This window comes from Anarrhichthys ocellatus, unplaced genomic scaffold (genome assembly GCF_004355925.1).
Source record: "Anarrhichthys ocellatus isolate YVR2014 unplaced genomic scaffold, GSC_Weel_1.0 scaffold228, whole genome shotgun sequence".
NCBI lineage: Eukaryota > Metazoa > Chordata > Actinopteri > Perciformes > Anarhichadidae > Anarrhichthys > Anarrhichthys ocellatus.
In genome coordinates this window covers 127,537-147,242 of record NW_022280258.1, presented here as the reverse complement: position 1 = coordinate 147,242, position 19,706 = coordinate 127,537, and the positions used below count along the sequence as shown (strand labels likewise).

General features: G+C 42.9%; 1 protein-coding gene across 1 annotated transcript; it reads left to right on the top strand.

The window, feature by feature from the left end:
- Positions 1-5: 5 nt before the first annotated feature.
- On the top strand, positions 6-19,369 carry dglucy (D-glutamate cyclase; the record flags this gene model as incomplete). The annotated part of the gene is made up of 10 exons (XM_031879115.1): positions 6-219; positions 957-1,079; positions 1,166-1,411; positions 2,608-2,725; positions 4,590-4,732; positions 4,857-4,956; positions 5,500-5,648; positions 9,632-9,751; positions 10,799-10,959; positions 12,049-19,369. Coding segments are annotated over 10 exons (1,536 nt in total), but the record flags the coding sequence as incomplete, so codon positions are not given.
- Between the last annotated feature and the right edge of the window lie 337 nt (positions 19,370-19,706).

Below are 19,706 nucleotides of genomic sequence, written 5' to 3'. Positions count from 1 at the left end.
TATGGTCTTTGTCACATTTGATTTGCATTTTAACTGTTGCACTTTACAATACTTGCGTGTGTGTCCAGACTGCAGTTCCATGTATTCCTGCAGGAGTGTTCAGCTGCCCTCTAGTGGTCACTATGCGTCCTGTTCCTGCTGACATGCTGGATGCAGCAGTAGATGTTACTCGCCTCAACCTGCTTGCACATGGACCTCCTGTACACATAGGAGACCCAGGTACACACACACACACTTTACTCCTCCTCAGCCGCTGACACACTCATCCATGCCTTCATCACCTCTCGACTGGACTACTGCAACAGCATCCTGTACGGCTCATCCACCAAAATCGTCAACAAACCACAATACATCCAGAACTGAGCTGCCCGTCTGCTCTCCCACTCCATCAGAGATCACATCACCCCAGTCCTTCAGAACCTCCACTGGCTCCCCATACAGCAAAGAATCCAGTTCAAGATTCTTCACATCACATTCAAAGCCCTTCATAACCTCGCCCTTCATACCTTTCTGACCTCCTGCATCAACACGCTCCCAACTGCAACCTCAGATCCGCCGACGCCAACCTCCTTACCCCCCCTACTCTGTCCAAGCATCAGACCTGGGGGGACAGGGCCTTCTCCATCGCTGTCCCCTCCCTCTGGAACTCCCTCCCCCAGTACCTCAGACAATCTCCGTCACTTGCACTTTCAAAACTGCACTTAAAACTCATCTATTTAAATCTGCTCTTAACCTGTAAAGTCACTTATGTATGTTTCTCTTTTGTTTATCACAGATATAATGTCATCTCTCTGCCTTGTTTACATTGTTATTGCCTTATTCTTTCTGTCTTTACCATGTAAAGTGTCTTTGAGTACTTTTTAAAGTGCTATACAAATATTATGTATTATTACTATTTACACAGGATAATAACCTTCATTTGCCAGAACATAACTTGGCTTTATTTGTGTGTGGAGCTCTCCTCGGAATACAGGACCTGTCCAGACCACACTATGGGGAGCAAGTACAGCTGCAGCCTGGCGATGTCCCAGTGTTCTGGGCCTGTGGAGTGACCGCTATAGAAGCAATAATCAGCAGCAGTGAGCAATATGATGGATTCACTCCGTACCTTTTTCATAATTTCTTCAACAAATGTATTAAGACCTAATTTTCTGTCTCTATCCAGAGCCTTCTTTGGCATTCAGTCACTCACCAGGCTGTATGTTCCTGACTGACATCCCAGACTCGTCCCCTTCTTCTCCCACACCTCCACCCTCTGAGGGCTCAGCAGGCTCGCCCTCCACGGATCACAATCTTGAACTGATTCCCTTCTGCTTTCTGGTATCCCACAATCCCTTGCTGTACAGTTTGGCATCTCAGAGGGCCGTGGCAAAGATCAGACAGCTGGAGACGATTATTGGAGAGGACCCAGGTAAACACGTGCAAAGACACATCACAGCTATTTGCATGGGTTGCAGGACAATGACGTAGCTACTCTGGTGACTAATGGAGGTCCATTAATTCTCCCCCAAAACAATATGCGGTGCAGTAGAGGCTGGTATACATTAGGACGTTCAGTCCTGCAGTCATGAAGGTCTTCACTATTTCGGCATCTGTCCACGGACTGTTGAAATCCAATTGGGGTGGCTAGAGCGTCCGGAATTAGACGCCTCTGTCTAAAAACATCTTGGAATCACATTTCAAACCACCTCCATATGTGGTTTGGATCTGATTTGCAAAAATCACATTTCATGTGTTTTTTTTTCTTTCCAATCTGGGTATGTCCAAAAACAATTTGGGCTGGCAGTCTGAACAAGGCCTCAGTCTTGTAACAATAATTACACTCAAAAGTTAAGGTGTGATTGACTACCACTCTTGAAACTTTGCCCAGAAAGCCACTCGTCTCTCTCTCACCATCTGTACTTCTGTTAGTCCCTATGCAAGAGATTCAGTGTTGCTCATAACATATGAACACAATGCACACGGCTCCATCTAGCCATTGTGTTTAGTGTGGCACTGCAGGGAAAATCTCATCATGAGCAGCTAATCCATTAAAGCTCCTTTGTGTGTTTTCAATGCTAAAATACATGAAAAGAATAAACCAACATTAATTGAATTTATCGGATGAAAAAGACGGATATGAAGGGGTGATGGACTATTTGGCAACATTCCTAAAATATCCAATTCAATAGCCAAACAAGTATGCGTTGTGTTAATATTCATACTGCAGTTGGCATATGCCAATGATGACGTGACATAGATAGATCTTTCTCTGGCTCTCTATAGAGCTGCCGTGTTTGCCAAACAGTCTCCTCCCCTTAGCTTGTAGCATAATGAAATTCATAAGCAGAAGGGTGGTCTTTACAACAAGATTCAGAACAAAACACCAGTCTTTGTATTTCAAACCAAACTAGTAAATTAAGAACCCAGATAATCTGGATCGAATGTGAAAAATAACAGACATGAACTGATAATGTTTGATGGTGTCCAGCTATTTCTCACCTTATACTTGGTAGATAACTCTGACAGCCTCTGTTAGCAGTGGGGATGATGGAGAGGTCAGTGGCTGTCTCAGTACCAGGTTTGCTGGATGTGATGATGCAAGTTTGTTCCTTTTCTCTCAACCAGGTCAACGAGGAATCGGAGCTTTATTTGTTCAGGATGAACTTCTGCGCTCCTGTCTGGCACTCTCCCACGCATTCTCTGTTGCCATAACTACTGGCTTTCCAACACACTACATGCACAGGTAGGTACCTGCACACGTACATATGCACTTGACACACAGGTATATTTATTAGTGCTGGGCAAGTTAACGCGTTAATTTCGCGTTAGCGCGTTCATTAATTAACGCCGACAATTATTTTATCGCGCATTAACGCATTTTTTAAATTTATTATAATTTTGTTTTTATTTTTTATTTTTAATTTTATTTTTAATTGAAAGACAAGAGACAATACATATACATAACAACAAGAGGATGACAACAACAGTGGGATAAAAGCCAGCAAACATCCTATAGTCAGTTGTGTGTGTGTGTGTGTGTGTGTGTGTGTGTGTGTGTGTGTGTGTGTGTGTGTGTGTGTGTGTGTACACGTGTGTGAACGTGTGTATGTATGTCCTTGAGCCTTTTGAGATGGGAAAAAATAATAAAAATAATAATTTAAAAACAACAACAAAAAACAGGTAAGTATTTTTACCAGAACAGACTGTCTCATGTTTATCGTTTTGTATTGGAGATATGATGTCCCTTCAGGGTTGCCGTAGAGAAAAGGCGACTTCCGCTTCTGGTCGAGGGGGGGGGCAGAAATAAAGAGAGAAGCTGCACCAGCTGTTGCTCTCCCTGGAGACTACTGGACATCGCTGCGGTAAAGTCAGCAGACACTTACATGTTAGTGCACCTATATGCTAAAATTCACGGTAAACTCATTCAAACGGCACAGATCGGGAGCGAGCGAAGGACTTTGAAAGTTAGCGGAAAGATTAACGTGAGACAACATCCGGTTTCTTCAGATGAACATCCGGTTTTCAGAATAAGATGCCAACAAAGTATGAATTATATTCACATTAAGTATAAAACATGCTACCTGCATCTCGTGAACCAAATGGTATTGCCCTTTTGTTCATATAGCAGTACTTTTAAAATAAAAGTGCGCAATACACTACTTTTGAATTCATTATTGAACTTTGCGATAACAATGCGATTAATCGCGATTAATCGCAAAAAATCCATGCGATTAATCGCGATTAAATATTTTAATCTCCTTTTTAAAGCATTCTTTCAACACATTATCCGAGTCCCCGTTTATTTGAATTGCTTGCATCCTGATGCATAGTTAATTGTTCAGAATGTAACTTGTGCCACGGTTCTGTTTGGTATCACGCCCATGGAGAATAACTCCACAGGTGAATGCTGGCTGATGAGAGAGCAACAGGCAATTAGCAGTGAGTCCGACATGTCTTGACAGCTCAAACTGCCCCAACCAGAGGTGGAAACAAGCTTGAGTGGCAGACTTTTACATAAAAATTAACGTCCGTCCGTTACGTTCAAGCCCTTGCCAAACGGGTTGACGCATTGCTAGTTAAGCCTATCGCTGCCAAGGAGAGCTCTCTGTATTTCACAGTGGTGTCCGTAGTGACTTTCCCGCACTAACAGGGGGATCAGAGGATCGGCCTCAGGAGTGCTCTCTTCAAGTCTTCCCATGCAATTTTAACGCAGAGTTTCTTTTTTATCTGGAGCATCCACTCCAGATAGCTGCTTCTCTGTCGCTATGGTTTCTCCAATATGGTTTCTCCCATTACATTACTCACTGCCAGAAGGGGGAGACAAATGTTCTGCTCTCCAGCTTTAAAGTCTCAATTGCAAAGATCTCCGTTTGTTCTCATTAGCTACACCCATGGCGGTAAGTGGTAATTGCAGGGATGTTTTTTGATCAACCTTCCCAGAGAGCCGCTTGTGATTTTTGCCCGGATTGTCGCCACAGACACCCAGTTTGTAAAGCTGCAAAAGCAAAAGGCTTTATGCCCAATCTCCATTGTGTTACCTCAATCGGTGACAGATAGTGACTGAACAGATATTTATTTAAATGAAAATCTTTCCCCTTCCCCTTTAGTCCCCCTGACGAGACTGACGGCCCCCCTGGAGCCATTGCCATGGCGACCATGCTGCTGTCGCTAGGGAAGCGGGTGACAATGGTGACGGACAGGAGAGCCTTGGAGATGAACCGGGCCATCATTGATGAAGCTGTGAGGACAGGTGGGGAAGAGATGGACCTCAACCCGCCGCCGGAATCTGTTAACGCCACTGAAATGTCATTCATCATTGCTCTTGAATTGAAATGGTTTTGTCTTGGTTTAATAGTCTGTGATACCACCCTTAGGTGTGCTGAAAACTGCAATCCCATTGGTCACATTTGAAGACAGCGGCCCAGACTCTGCACTACACTTCCTGTGTCACCATGGAGACCCCAGCAAGCCCAGGTGAGCTGACCTGTCATATGTGTTTGCAGTAAGGACGAGGACACAATAAAATACCCTTTATTGTGAAAGAAAGAAAGAAAGTAAACCTTTACTTGTATGTGAAAATTCAATCTTTTCACTGTGTTGTTATTTATACACATTACACATAAAGGCACAAATATATGGGACCTATACACGTGCAGGAGGGATGGCAGAGTGGGGGGAGGGGGGGCCATCAACAGATGCCCCGAGCAGTTGGGGTGTGGGTGCTTACTGGCATCCGCTGCCAGTCCACTCTCCATACTTGGTCCGTACAGGGACTTGAATCGGCGACCCTCCGGTTCCCAAGCCAAGTCCCCACTGACTTGCGTTACTACCAACCCAAAAACTACTTCACATCAGGACTGATTCTCTAGAGCAGTCTGGGTTGGTTCGATTAGTGTCCTTGGTATAGATAGTTGTTAGTGATCACACTGCCATCTGGTGTAGTCGGCATTATTTAAAACATTGAGTCTTTCAGCTTTAAGAGTGTAAATGCAATGTGCTTGTCATGTTTAATACCAGGTACGACCACCTTGTGGCGATAGAGCGCACTGGACGTGCTGAAGATGGAAATTACTACAACATGAGAGGAGTAAACATCAAACATCTGGTGGATCCCATTGATAACTTGTTTATTGCTGCCAAGGATATACCAGGAATAATCACTACAGGTAGGTAACACGTATTATTGTTAGTCGTCTTCATAATGCATACCTTCTTATTACTCTAATTTCGGGATTTAAACTGCAATTAATTATGGAACAATCATGTTGATGATTTCATAGCCTTTCAAAGAAAAAAACAGACTGCGTGTTTTTCCACTGTTAAAGCTCAATTTACATATTTTACTAGCACAGAAAAGCCAGAATTATGGCCCAACATATGTGTGAATTATTCTCACATCTATTGTCACATATTAGTATTAAATATGAACATAAAAATATCTCATAATACTGTTTAATTTGTTAAAATTATTATTATTAAAACCAAAAACCCACTTACTCCTGGTTAAATTATAAAGTCCATCATATTCTTTGAGTGAGCAACGAGTTGTTACTTAAATCACCTCTATGGAAAATCCAACTCATACCAATGATCTTTGGTAATAAACGTTTTAAACTTTGGCACGATAGAGGGATAAGGTAAAGTTATGGCATCTTTTTCATGTCATTTGAACAGCTAACAGAGAAACATGATAAATTCAACAAACAGCTCTTTTGTTATTTGCTCTATGTGACATGCTGAGTAAAGTTATTGATGCACCTATCCAATTAGATTAGGAGCTCTGTCTCCTAGGAGATGTAACAAACATGAAACTAAGTCAAAGTTCCAGGAAATGTGTTGATATAAATCTCTTGCTGTTTCCAGAAAGTGTATTGCATTAACTTAGCCGTCAGACTCAGTTAAGCTCTCACACAGTTGGTATATTCTTCTAGAAATGATTATGATTATTTCTGCTGTGATACCTGGAGCTCTTTCACCAGAGATAAGCTCGTAAACATCAGGGGAACAACTCCAGCGGACTTACTTCCAACTTTTCTGTTAACTTCTGTGGAATTACTGGACATTCTCGTCAAAGGTGCTCTTACCTTAACTCATGCAGTGAAACGCCGTAGGAGAGGGAAACGGGGCGGCACGCTTGTGCGTCTCCGCTCACGTGGATTTCGCACACCACTGCCGGGGATATTTCTCTCCAACATCCGCTCACTGTGCAACAAACTGGACGCTCTTCAGCTACTGGTGGGGAGAGACAGAGACTTTTCTTCATCCTCCGTTTTGTGCTTCACTGAGACCTGGCTCTGTGGATCGATACCGGACTCTGCGCTCCAGCTGGCTGGCTTCCAGCTGTTCAGAGCGGACCGCGACACAGAGCTCTCCGGCAAATCGAAGGGTGGAGGAATCTGTTTCTACTCCAACAGTGGCTGGTGCAACGATGTGACAGCCACTGTTCTCCTGATCTGGAATCCTTCATTATAAACTGCAAACCCTTTTACTCCCCCCGTGAGTTCGCTTCATTCATTCTGGTCGGTGTGTACATGCCGCTGCAGGGTAACGTGCAGGAAGCACAGCGGACACTCGCCGAACAGATACTGTGTGTGGAGCGGACCAACCCGGACTCTTTAGTTATTGTCCTTGGTGACTTTAACAAAGGAAACCTCACCCATGAACTCCCTAAATACAGACAGTTCATTAAATGCCCTACCAGAGAGGAGAACATTCTAGATCACTGCTACACAACAATCAGCAGGTCCCTCGTGCTGCACTGGGATACTCTGACCATGTCATGGTCCATCTGATTCCTGCTTACAGGCAGAAATTAAAGCTCTGTAAACCTGTGGTGAGGAAATTCAAGAAGTGGACCAGTGAAGCTATGGAGGATCTTCGGCGTGCTTGGACTGTACAGACTGGGATGTATTCAGGACTGCTACCAACAGTCTGGATGAGTACACAGAGGCTGTGACTTCATATATCAGCTTCTGTGAGGACAGCTGTGTTCCATCAAGCACCAGGGTGAGTTACAACAACAACAAACCCTGGTTTACAGCTGAAGGATCAGGCATTTAGGAGTGGGGATAAGGACTTATCAAAGAGGCAAAATACAGGTTTAGTAAGGCGGTGAGAGATGCTAAACGACTGTACTCTGAGAAACTGCAACACCAGCTCTCAGCAAATGACTCTTCTTCTGTCTGGAGAGGCCTCAGACAGATCACCAATTACAAGCCTAAAAACCCCCCATTCATGAATGACCTCCGCCTGGCAGACGAGCTGAACGAGTTCTACTGCAGATTCGAAAGACAATGGGACAGTCCTGACTCCATCCCCCAGACCACCAGCCCCCCTCCCCCAGCCCAGCAGGGGCCCATGCCTCTGTATCACCAATCCCAGCCCCCCCTCCCCAGTGACGACTCTCTCTATTCTGGAGAGGGATGTAAATGGACTTTTTAAAAAACAGAACCCCCGCAAAGCAGCTGGCCCGGACTCTGTCTCCCCCTCCACCATGAAGCATTGTGCTGATCAGCTGTCTCCGGTGTTCACAGACATCTTTAACACCTCCCTGGAGACATGCCACGTACCAGCCTGCTTCAAGGTCTCCACCATCATCCCCGTCCCCAAAAAACCAAGGATCACAGGACTCAATGACTACAGGCCCGTCGCCCTGACCTCTGTGGTCATGAAGTCTTTTGAACGCCTTGTCCTGTCCCACCTAAAACCCCTCACTGACCCACTCTTGGACCCTCTGCAGTTCGCCTACAGAGCCAACAGGTCTGTAGATGACGCAGTCAACTTGGCCCTTCACTTCATCCTCCAGCATCTGGACTCCCCAGGAACCTAGGCCAGGATCCTGTTTGTGGACTTCAGCTCTGCTTTCAACACTATCATCCCATCTCTGCTGCATGACAACCTCTCCCATCTGCAGGTGCCCGACTCCACCTGCAAGTGGATCACAGACTTCCTGTTTGACAGGAAGCAGCACGTCAAGCTGGGAAAACACGTCTCAGCCTCCCGGACCATCAGCACCGGCTCCCCCAAAGGCTGCGTTCTTTCCCCTCTTCTCTTCTCCCTGTACACCAACAGCTGCACCTCCAGTCACCAGTCTGTCAAGCTCCTGATGTTCACGGATGACACCACCCTCATTGGACTCATCTCTGGTGGGGATGAGTCTGCCTACAGGTGGGAGACTGACCATCTGGTGACCTGGTGCGGTCTGAACAACTTGGAGCTCAACGCTCTAAAGACAGTGGAGATGGTTGTGGATTTCAGGAAGAACGTAGCCCCACCTGCCGCTATCACCCTGTGTGACTCCCCCGTCGACGCTGTGGAGTCCTTCCACTTCCTGGGCTCGACCATATCCCAGAACATCAGCTCCATCACAAAGAAGGCTCAGCAGAGGATGTACTTCCTGAGGCAGCTGAAGAAATTCAACCTGCCAAAGACAATGATGGTGCACTTCTACAGAGCCATCATTGAGTCCATCCTCTGCTCCTCCATCACGGTCTGGTACGCTGCAGCCACAGCCAAGGACAAGGGCAGGCTGCAGCGCATCATTCGCTCTGCTGAGAGGGTGATTGGCTGCAATCTGCCCTCCCTCCAGGACTTGTTCACTTCAAGGACCCTGAAGCGAGCAAGAAAGATTGTAGCCGACCCCTCTCACCCTGGACATGATCTGTTCGTGCCCCTTCCATCTGGCAGGAGGATGCGGTCCATCAGAACCAAGACCTCACGCCACACAAACAGTTTCTTCCCGTACGCAGTCGGGCTCATTAACAAAGCCCGGGTCCCCCATTGACTTTGTCATCCCCAGGACATTTCCTTCTGGTCTCTCCCCTGCACATCCCTGTTTCTTTATTTAAACACACTCATCACTTTTAACATTTCACTTACACTTCACTTGTTTTACAGTCCTGTTATCTGTTTTGTTGTGCACTTTATTTTATATTTTCTTGTAAATTTTAATATGTTTCTATTTCTTGCACTGTGTTGATTGATAGTTTAATGTTATTGTTTATTGTTAAATGTTACGCACCACCCGCCACGACAAATTCCTTGTAGGTGCAAACGTCCTTGGCAATAAACGATTCTGATTCTGAATGTCTGTTGCTCACCTCTGAATTTCCCCATAGCTCATCAGATGTTCCTCTCTCTGAGCCTGCAGGAATCGGTGATGGTGGTAATGAGTTGGGGATGGGCAAACTGAAGGAAAAGGTGAAGACTCTGATGTCCAATGGGAGTCTCATAGCCTGTGATGTTCCTGCTGACTATGCCATCACTGCTGGTATGGACTCGCCATCATTATACTCGTGCAAATTTAACACCGCAGATTATACGGCTGCTGTTGTTATGGGTGCATTACCACAGCACAGATATGCTTTTAATACATGTAATGACTGTAGCATCATTGTTACACTGCTCCTGCAGGTTACATAATATGCACTCTGAAATTCAGGTACACACCAACAGGTCTACATGCAGAATGCATATACAGTATGGCAAACATACACACTGAACACCTGGCCTCTCTGTAACCTCCTTGTATGTGGTCTGAGAAAAAGCCCATGTCAAGTTCCAAAAGTGGTTAGAAAGTTCCACAGGGGAGTAATTATGTTATCTCTACGCTAATCTTTTATTAAATGGAGACGTGAAACCAAAAAGAGGAAATAATCAGGAAATAACACACAACCTTTTTTGGGGCGTAAGTAAGGTCATGTGCTGATTATGAGACATTGGTCCTTGGGCACAGACATACAAAAGGCCCAACCACCTGACCTTCGTGTGAGCAAAACACACAGACTTGCCAGATGTTTAGCCTCTTTTTGTAGTTGTGTTGTGTTTCTTTGCGTAGGCGTTAGGCATCTCTCCATGGTTTTGTCTCTTTGTGGTCATTTTGCATCACTGTGTCGCTTTGGAATTTTTTTAGTCTTTTTGTAGTTATTTTTGTCTCTAGTTTTTCCCATTTTCGTAGGCATTTTGCGTCTCTTTGTATTTGTTTTGTGTCACTTTGTATTTGTTTTGGTGTTTCTTTTTTTTGTCTGACATTGTTTTGCTCCTTTTAGTAGTTTTGCATCTCTATGTAGGTGCTTTGTGTCTCTTTGTAGTCATTTTGTGTCTCTTGTTGTCGGTTTGTGTTACTTTGAAATTGTTTTGGTCTTTTTGTTGTTTTTATATCATTACTCATTGAGAACCACCAATTAGGCTTTGAGAAAGCAATAAAATGCCTTTTCAACTTTAAAAAGTTATCTTTGGAGTTATCCTTCTTTGTTTTGCCAATGTCTGTGGTTTACCTGCCTTCTCCCACTCTCACCAACGTCCTTCCCTCCTGAAGGGGTGTCTAACTGGGGAGGATATGCTGTGGTCTGTGGGCTCTATCTGCTCCACACCTGCCCCTCCCACCAGCGATACAGAAAGAAAGGACTGGGTTTGGAGAATACAATCCCCCAAGAACAGCTCCAGGACTGGACTGCTAACCTGCCATCTGTGGACAAGGTGACACACACACACACACACACACGCGCCTTTCTAAATAATCTCTTGAATAAAATGTCTTTTTGAGATTTCCATCTGCTTTCTCACATCCTCTTAATAATCAATGTTGTCTGTTTTTAAGACGTAAATCATGTGGAAAGCAAAAAATATATCTTCTTGATTTACATAATACTTTTTTAAAGCTGAGAGTACAAAATTAATCTACAGTAACTGAATTCCACAGGAACTATTTCAATTTGATTTACTCTGAAGTAGTAAACTACAAATAATATCTATCATTTATGTGTCTGTTCTCAGTTTGAGAATGAATTATTAAGATGATGAGTTTTACTGAAGCATCACAGAATGTCCCTATTCCACATGGGTTTACAAGACACCACAAATTCATAAAAAACAGATAAATATTACAGTACAACAAAAATATTACAGTACAACAAAAATTACTAAATAAATAAAGGAAATTACACGTTATATAATCATATATAGTTGTTACATACAAATTAAAGGGTAAAGACTAAATGCAGTCCTTTTTATTGCTTTTGAAATTTATTCATTAAACTTAGCTATTAACGGTATTTTTTGGAATAATTTAATATGTTTAATTTAAAAAGTAACGCCCAAAGTGACGAACCCACAAAACATTATCACAACTCTGCAGTTCCCATCAGCTCTACAAAGTCTTAAAGCCTCTTTTACCTTATTTGTGGGGGGGTTCTGGCCTGCATACTCATCAGCCTCATTTCCAGCAGCAGCAGGCAGCTGTTTTGAGTAAAGCCCACCGTACACTACCTGCCCAGCACCAAGCAGTAGACAAACTAACTTAGACTAGCTGGTGTACATAAGCGGCTATTTTCCTCAGAAGTCGGTGGAGAAAAGGAGAGTGAATACCGGACATTTGCCAAAAGGCAAGGGATACAGCTCCAAATGAATGCTAATATAATGCACCGTTTCCACTGGACGTGTAAGCAGGAAACTGTTTGCTTACACATTCGCCATGAATATTGTGTTTCCAATAAAAAACAATTGTACCTATGGTACATCTCTAGGACTGGCTTTTACACACACAAACACGCTCTCTTTCTCCTCCAGGAGGAGTCCATCCTTTCCACTCTGGTGCGTTTTGGGATAAGAAGTGGGAAAACTGGTCATCTGGCCATGGAGGTGGATGGTTTGACCTTTCACCCCACACACTCCGACATCATCACCAGACTCCTGGAAGTCACACTAGGCTGCACCACTCCAAACCTCTAATTAACTTTTCCTGTTTATTCTCAGCACTATTTTTTTTTAAAGGCACAGATCAAAAAGTGAATTATCTGTGTCTGTGATTGAGTATTAACATCACCTTGATACAAGTAGCCATGTACGCTCAGAGACACACCTGAGCACGCATACACACTCATATACAGACGCACAGGCTGTCAATGTGCCAGAGGTGGCATTCTGTTTCCTCTCTATTCAGATTGCCATAAGGAAGTGAGAGAGAAAGGACTGAATGAAAAAGAGAGGTGTGTGTGTGTGTGTGTGTGAGAGAGTGTGTGTGTGTGATTTCGATGCTGCCTTGGTTACCTTTCAGCCCTCTTCCTTGACTACAAAGCAAACTTCTCTCTCCCTCTGTCTGGCTCAGGCATGAAGGAGTGAATCAGAGCTCTGACACTATTCTCATGCTTTCAGAACATTTTTATCAGACATACTTTGTAGGGGTGTAGTTGATTCATTGGCAGTAACTAGACGGTGGTGTGTGAATAACTGCGATGTTATGGATCTTTAGCACAGATTTTCCAACTATTAGATGTTGTGTCACTTAAATGGGCTGTGATTTTTGAGTTTACCTTGTAAAATGCAGCCGTTAGCATGCAGACGGCTAACATACTGCACTTGGCTGCTTTTCAAAGAGTTTCTTTTGTATATAGTCAGGAAACATCTTAAAAATATTCGGCCTTAGCTTAGATGCACTACTGATGTGGAGGTCCTTTCGGATGCAGCGATAGATGAACTGAACACGTCACAGAATGCTGCACAACAAGTTGGATCCAAACATAAACTTCACATGTGACCTTGATCTTCAGATGTAAATATCTGACAGCGGACTATGCCTGCAAACGCAAAAGAGAGAAACACTTCAGATGACTTTGGAAGCACACAAGTGTTTTGTCATGTCCCTGTAACACTGTACCACTATATATTTTGTGTTTTTGGACTAGTTTATGGTACCCGAATACATCCATTTACTGCATTTCAAACAGTAAACACATATTTGCAATTGCATGCTTTTTTAAATTTTAGAAATGTGATTTTATGAAGGCGAAAACTACTCGTCCACTAATTTTATTGTTTTTATTCAAATGGTTTTAAAATGTTAAATCTTATGAGAAATTATTTTAAAACCAGAGACACTGAACAACCCTTGTTTGGCAATGTATCAGTTGTTAAAATCAAACGTTTACTCCCAAACGAAGCGAGTGCAGTATCAGTCACACTCTGATGAATATTAGTAAAAACTGTAATAAACTTCATTCCTACTTAGGGTTACATTGATGATTTTATAAATATTAAATGCCGCTTATTATGCACCTTACCAAGTGATTTACTTCTCAGCAACACTCCAGTGACTGTTTATGTAGTCAGACATTCAATAAGTCTTGAACATTGTTGTACAATATTGCTGTAATTGAAGCTTTGATTTAAATGTTACTACCAGGAAAATTTAAATGTTACGTATTGTAATGTAATTTAAATAATAAAATATGCCACTCATCTGAAGTCTGTCTCATAAATGTTTAGTTTTTATTCTTATTTGCGCTACGGTGATCTGTTGTGCACCTTTATAGCAGTTGAGCAGGTTTTTGCCAAGTAGTACCTTTATTAGTGTATGATCAAGCAGAGGCCCATTTTAATGCACAACTTTTTAGTAGAAATAAACACATTTACAGCCTGCTAAAAGATAACCTTGGTCTCTAAAGCTAATTTCCTCATAGCTCAGGTGTGTTTGTGGTGTAAGTGCCTTTTGAAGGATTCTTCATGCAAATATTGGACCTAAAATGCCTTGCTGTGAGGTAGTTGTACACCGTCCAAGAGGTCTGTGCTCCAGTTCTTTTGGAGAGTGAAATTTAAGTTTTATTTTATTTGTTTGTTAGCACTAATTAGCGGGTATTGGTGTCTGTGCTCACCATACATGGCTTGTTAACTTAGCTCGCTGTACAAAGAGACACTCTCGGAGTCGGCTTTTGTACAGTAAGTACATTACAAACAAGCCTGTTTTAATAGCCAAAATTTGTATCCCAATTAATATCCCAGTTAACGTGAATTACAGATGCACCTTTGTAATAACCAAGCTAGCGTTGGCATGACAAACTAAGTTACCAGCTAATGCTACCTGGCCCCGTCGGTCCTCCCTCTTGTCAAACTCAAGGCTTCAAATAGTCCACTAACCAATAGGTGACATCACAGTCACCTACAGTATATCATCACTACGCCCACTTATAATCAGTCTATGTGTATGATGGAAATGACAATACCTTTGTTTGTCTGATAGGGAACTAGCTTTCTCAACAAGGCAATGATCAATGAAGCGCATCAGTGAACTATGACCACAGGATGTATACAGTTCATATTAAAACAATATCTTAAAAGGTGCAAACTGTTGTCTGCATGCATAACAAAATGGGACTCAATATTGAGCCTTGGGGCACTCCCTTAGTTTTGTTTAGTAACATTGACATAATGCCACTTGTTAAACACTACACATAACTTACATGCTTCTTTCCATTTCTGACTAAGCAAGACATTTCTTTCCTTCATGTCATGGCAGTGCAAGTAGAAGAGTAACTACAAATGCAATAATATTTTTTCAAGAAATTACATTAATTATAGTCAGAATGTGTGTGTGTGTGTGTCACAACCAGAGGGCACAAAGGGTTATCCAGTTTGAAAAAAACTGAACTACCCTGTCCTTCCCAATCAATTCCCCTCGTCATTGTCAACATCCGATCCTTTTCAGGGTTAGCACAAGAACTACATCCGTGCAGTGTGTCTACAGTAATATCCTCATTTTATTTCCACCCTGCCTGGAGGGGCAAATTGATCTCCTGGTCATATATGCTGCAGTTGCTGTTTCATTTCTTGGCTGAAATAGTGTTAATAATTTAGATTGTGGCATGTTCAGATGGATTCAGGTAGAGGGCAAATCGTTGTGGAGAAAGAGAAAAACACATTGGGTAATAAGATGGCATGAACAGAAAGGCAAGACACGTCACTATATCATTTTAATACAGAAAACACTAGAATTTGAATACATAAAGGTATGTTGCTTTCTGTTAAGATAGCTGCTTGTGCTGAACATATTGTTGTCATTGTCAGCCTCACACAAATGTACCATCCTGCTCTTATCTACGTTGGTGGAATGTATCATAACTTTCATTCTAAACTTATTTATTTTAAAATAAATGAGTAAAAAAAATATTGAATTAATAAAAAGCATTCAAAAGGAAGTTTAGAGTAATGTCAAGACTTGTATAACATATTTCTGTGCCTATCACATTCTCTAAATGTAATATTTCTCTTTTTTTTTGTCAGCTGAAAATCCAAACACTTCCTATCATGATGTTGCGCCGCTAGTGTGGAAGTAATCTTTTGTTGAAGAAAACTTCACTCAGTTTCCAAATGTGTGTAGCATTTAGGGGGATCTATTGGCAGAAATGGAATATAATATAAATAAGTATCTAATCGTTGTGTTCCCGTTATATAAGAATGAACAGTTTATATCTACATATGGACCCAGTTCTCTCTACAGAGCTGGGCGCCGTGTTTCTAGCCAAAAAAAGACAAACCAAACACACTGGCTCAAGATGGGGCCATTTGTGTTTTTGTGTCGGCCACATGGTTCTCCTATACACTTGGCACATGGGAGCAGTTTCAGTTGGTTGCAATCTGCAACCTCATTGCTAGATGCTGCCAAATCCTACATTCTGTACCTTTGAGTGGGTGAAGTAGGTGGGGAAGTGAGTGAATGATCTGGCGAGAAAGGCTGTGGATCCAGATGGCATCAGCTCAAGGCTTCTCAAAACCTGTGCAGACCAACCGTGCAGGATTGTTGAGCACATCTTTAACCTGAAGCTGGGGAGAGTGGAAAGCATCCTGCATGGTGTCAGTGCCGAAGACCCCGCACTCGAAGGACGTCAACAGCCAGAGGCCGGTGGCACCTGATGAAGACCCTGGAGAGGCTGGCCCTTGTCCATCTTCACCCCCTTGTGAGTCCAATAAACCTGGAAACTGGGTCGATCATGCTGTCATCTACCTTCAATGCCTTTCTCACCTGGAAAAGGCTTGAAGCCTTCAGGGAAAACAAAAGAGCCGGTGGTGTACTTCCGCAGGTGCAACCACTCTCAGGTGCACCAGTAAACATCCATGGAATGGATATTGAGATGGTGGGATACGTAGGTCTTTTGGAGTGTAGGGAGCTCTCCTGATGACCTTTTTCGACTCTGTGGCGGCATCAGCCATCTTTTTTGGCATGGTCTGCTGGGGCAGCAGTATCTCGACTGCCGACAGGAAGAGACTCACCAGACTAGTGAAGAAGGCCAGCTGTGAACACGTCCCACCCCATGCAGAACACTCTGAAAGCACTGGGCAACTCCTTCAGTGACAGGCTGCTTCAGCCTGAAGGAGGTGTGAAGGAGAGATACCATCTGTGTTCTGACTAAGAGATGCATCTCATACTGAATGTAAATGACTCTGTGCAGTAATTGCAAGAATAACATTTTTTCCAGGTCCAGGTACTAACATTTGTCATTAAAGGAATGTATAATGACGTTTTGTTTAATTCACCTTGTATTTGGGTGGAAGCAGAAATCTCAGAGACAGATTTGTGAAAATAAAACTAACTATCAGCATGGTAGACACCATCACAGCTTATTGAGGTCTCATATTGCAATTTCTGTGTCTCAATGAGAAGAAAACAGCCAATTACAATGTGATTTTAAGTCCTGCTCTATGTTTAATACAAACTGTATCCTGCTCACAGAGTTTGGTAAAGTAGCAAGAAAACAAGCCTTAAATGGATACACTACCAGCCCTCCATTCCTCTACGTTTCTCTTCTCTATAGGTTTCTGACACTTGTGATTTATCCAAAGCAAAGAAAGAGCCACAGAGAGGGAGAAGCAGGAAAGACGCAGATGTAAACAGCTGTGGTTGGTTTCCCAGACGGAGTTTGAAGAGCTGTTTTCTCAAAAACATCCAATTTGTCTCGTGACGTTATTTCTTGACTGTGGGTGTACAACTGCAGTGACGGCAACTAATCAGTTTCCGGTTGGAAGGCTAAATGGCCTTGTGTGTATACTTAGTGATGTGTCAGAGGAACTGTAGTGAAAACAAAGCAGCCATCTTTCAGACATTTCATTCAACCACTGTCTTTACATGCATATTCTTACGCAGGCTCACAGGGGGCTGATTGTACCTGGAGACACTGGGTGATAGATGTCACTTTGTAAAGATCATCTATCCATCACAACACCACGACACAGGCAGTGTGTGCTCCCAGTCTTGCCCTGCACAGTACTCGGTTTTTGCCCAACGGCTGTGGTTTCCACTCCATTTAAATTTAGCCCAAAAAACAGCATGGTCCTCTTCTTCGAATCAACAGCTTACACAAGAAGTTAAATCACGTACCATGTAGAACAATAGCACAGCAAAGGATGACTGACACACATTTTTTTCAGAAGGTTGGATCCTTAAATTATTGTCAAGTTTTACAGACGGAAACCTGGCTTCATGCTTAGTTTACCCCTTTTTTGTAGACTTTGCAGGTCACTGGCAAGGGTGGAGGGCTAGGATCTGTTTAAGTCCACCTTCCACTGTCAGGAGACTTCATCTAAAACGTACTCCAGCTTTGAGTGGTAGCTACTTGAGACAAACTCTCATTGTCCTGTGCCGTGCACCAAAGTTCAATAAGGATTTTATACAGGACTTTGTGGTGGGAATTTTGTTTTATGAACGACTACAGTCCCTTTTTCTAATGTTACAACTTGTAACATTAGAACAAGGGACACACCACCTGCTTGTGATTAACCCAATAACTATGTCACAGTTTTCTACTGTTTTAGAAAAATGATGGCTGTTGTGATCTCGGTGCTGAGCTTGCCGCCCTTTTTGACCGCTATGTGAAAACGTCCTTAAATTGTTGAGCAACAAGATTTCTGCTCTTGGGTTTTTACCCATTTCCTTCGCCCCAGACCATTCTATTTCTCCTCTATATCATAGTTGACCTGGCCTTTTGCTGCACGATTCTGTATGGTTCTTTCCGGAGCCAGTTTAGCCACAGACAGTTTGTCTGCCTTTGATAGAGGATGAGCTTGCAGCCACACCCAAGCTTTTTCTTTAAACTCGAACTCCAGTTTGGTCTTTTCATAATTTCTTTTCTATCTCATCCATGCACAACCCACCCACAAATTCTTGCATTTCTCTATGCTGAGCAATTTTTGGACATGATATAGAGTCCGGTGGGGGCTGTCTTGGCAACAACATAGCTTCTTGCAAAGGTCTGGACAAGTTTAGCTCAGCCAGAGTCACTCCGGTGAACTGGGAAAACTGGAATTCAGGTAAGTGTTTATCCCATTGCTTGTGATTATTTCCCACATCATCGTCATAATTGATTGTGGATGATAGGCTGTGGTCTTTGTGCTTTACGTGCCATTCATTGCAGGTTTCCTTGTAGATGTTTGCAACAAATTGCGGCCTTGGTCTGAGAGGATGTAGTCAGGAACATTGAGTGACTGTGGTACCACCTAGCCATTCCGAAGAATAACTACAGATATTCCTCAACTGCCTTGGTCTTCTCAGGGTCCACTTGAACACCAGCATTAGCATGTGCTCAAGGAACCTGAAAGGTTGCTGGAGCATTTTTGAGACCAAAAGGCTTGACCTTAAATTAGTACAGGCCCATAGCACAGACCAAGGCTGTATTTTCCCTGCTTTCAACATCCATGTCGACCACATGGCTCAACACAGAGAGTCCAGGAATTCTTGTATTGTTGGGAGTGGATATATGCATCATCCACTGTCACAAACTTTAACTTCCTGAAAACAGATCCTTCGAATTTGATAAAATTTGTTGTCAAAACTAGTTTGACTAGTTAGGTTAAAACTCTTAACTGGAACTAAGTTATTCAAGCTTTTATTACCTCTCGGTTAGACAACTATAATTCTTTGTATGTGGGTCGTCTCTTCATCGTCTGCAGTTAGTATGAATTGCACATATTATATTGGCCTCCCACCGGCTTCCTGTCCGTTTCATGATTAACTGAGGATTGACACCAATTCAACTCCAGTTAGCTCATCTCGGGCCGTCAGAGTGTTAAGTGTAGATTTGTGTTATGTACACAACTGCTCTGTAACGATGAGTATTAATGTGATATCTCATTAGAAAGCTACGGTTCTTGTAATTCGATTTATGCAAACCATTTCAAGATACAATAACAGCAGGTACAGTTAAAGTCTCTGTCAAACAAGCACTCCAAAAATAGCCGATAAAATATCGCCGTGACTCACCGATTATGATTCATAACGTCCCCCTTGTGCATGCTAGTCCAGCAAAAACGGTCTTGCTAGGTGGCTAAGGGTCCTCTCGATCGAATCCAGTAAAAGATTTAGTCCAAAACACATTAGTACGTTCATAAAGACCCACGGGGGGCTGTTGCATCATTTAAAATTAGCCAGCAGATATGATATCTCGCGATCATATTTCGGTCAT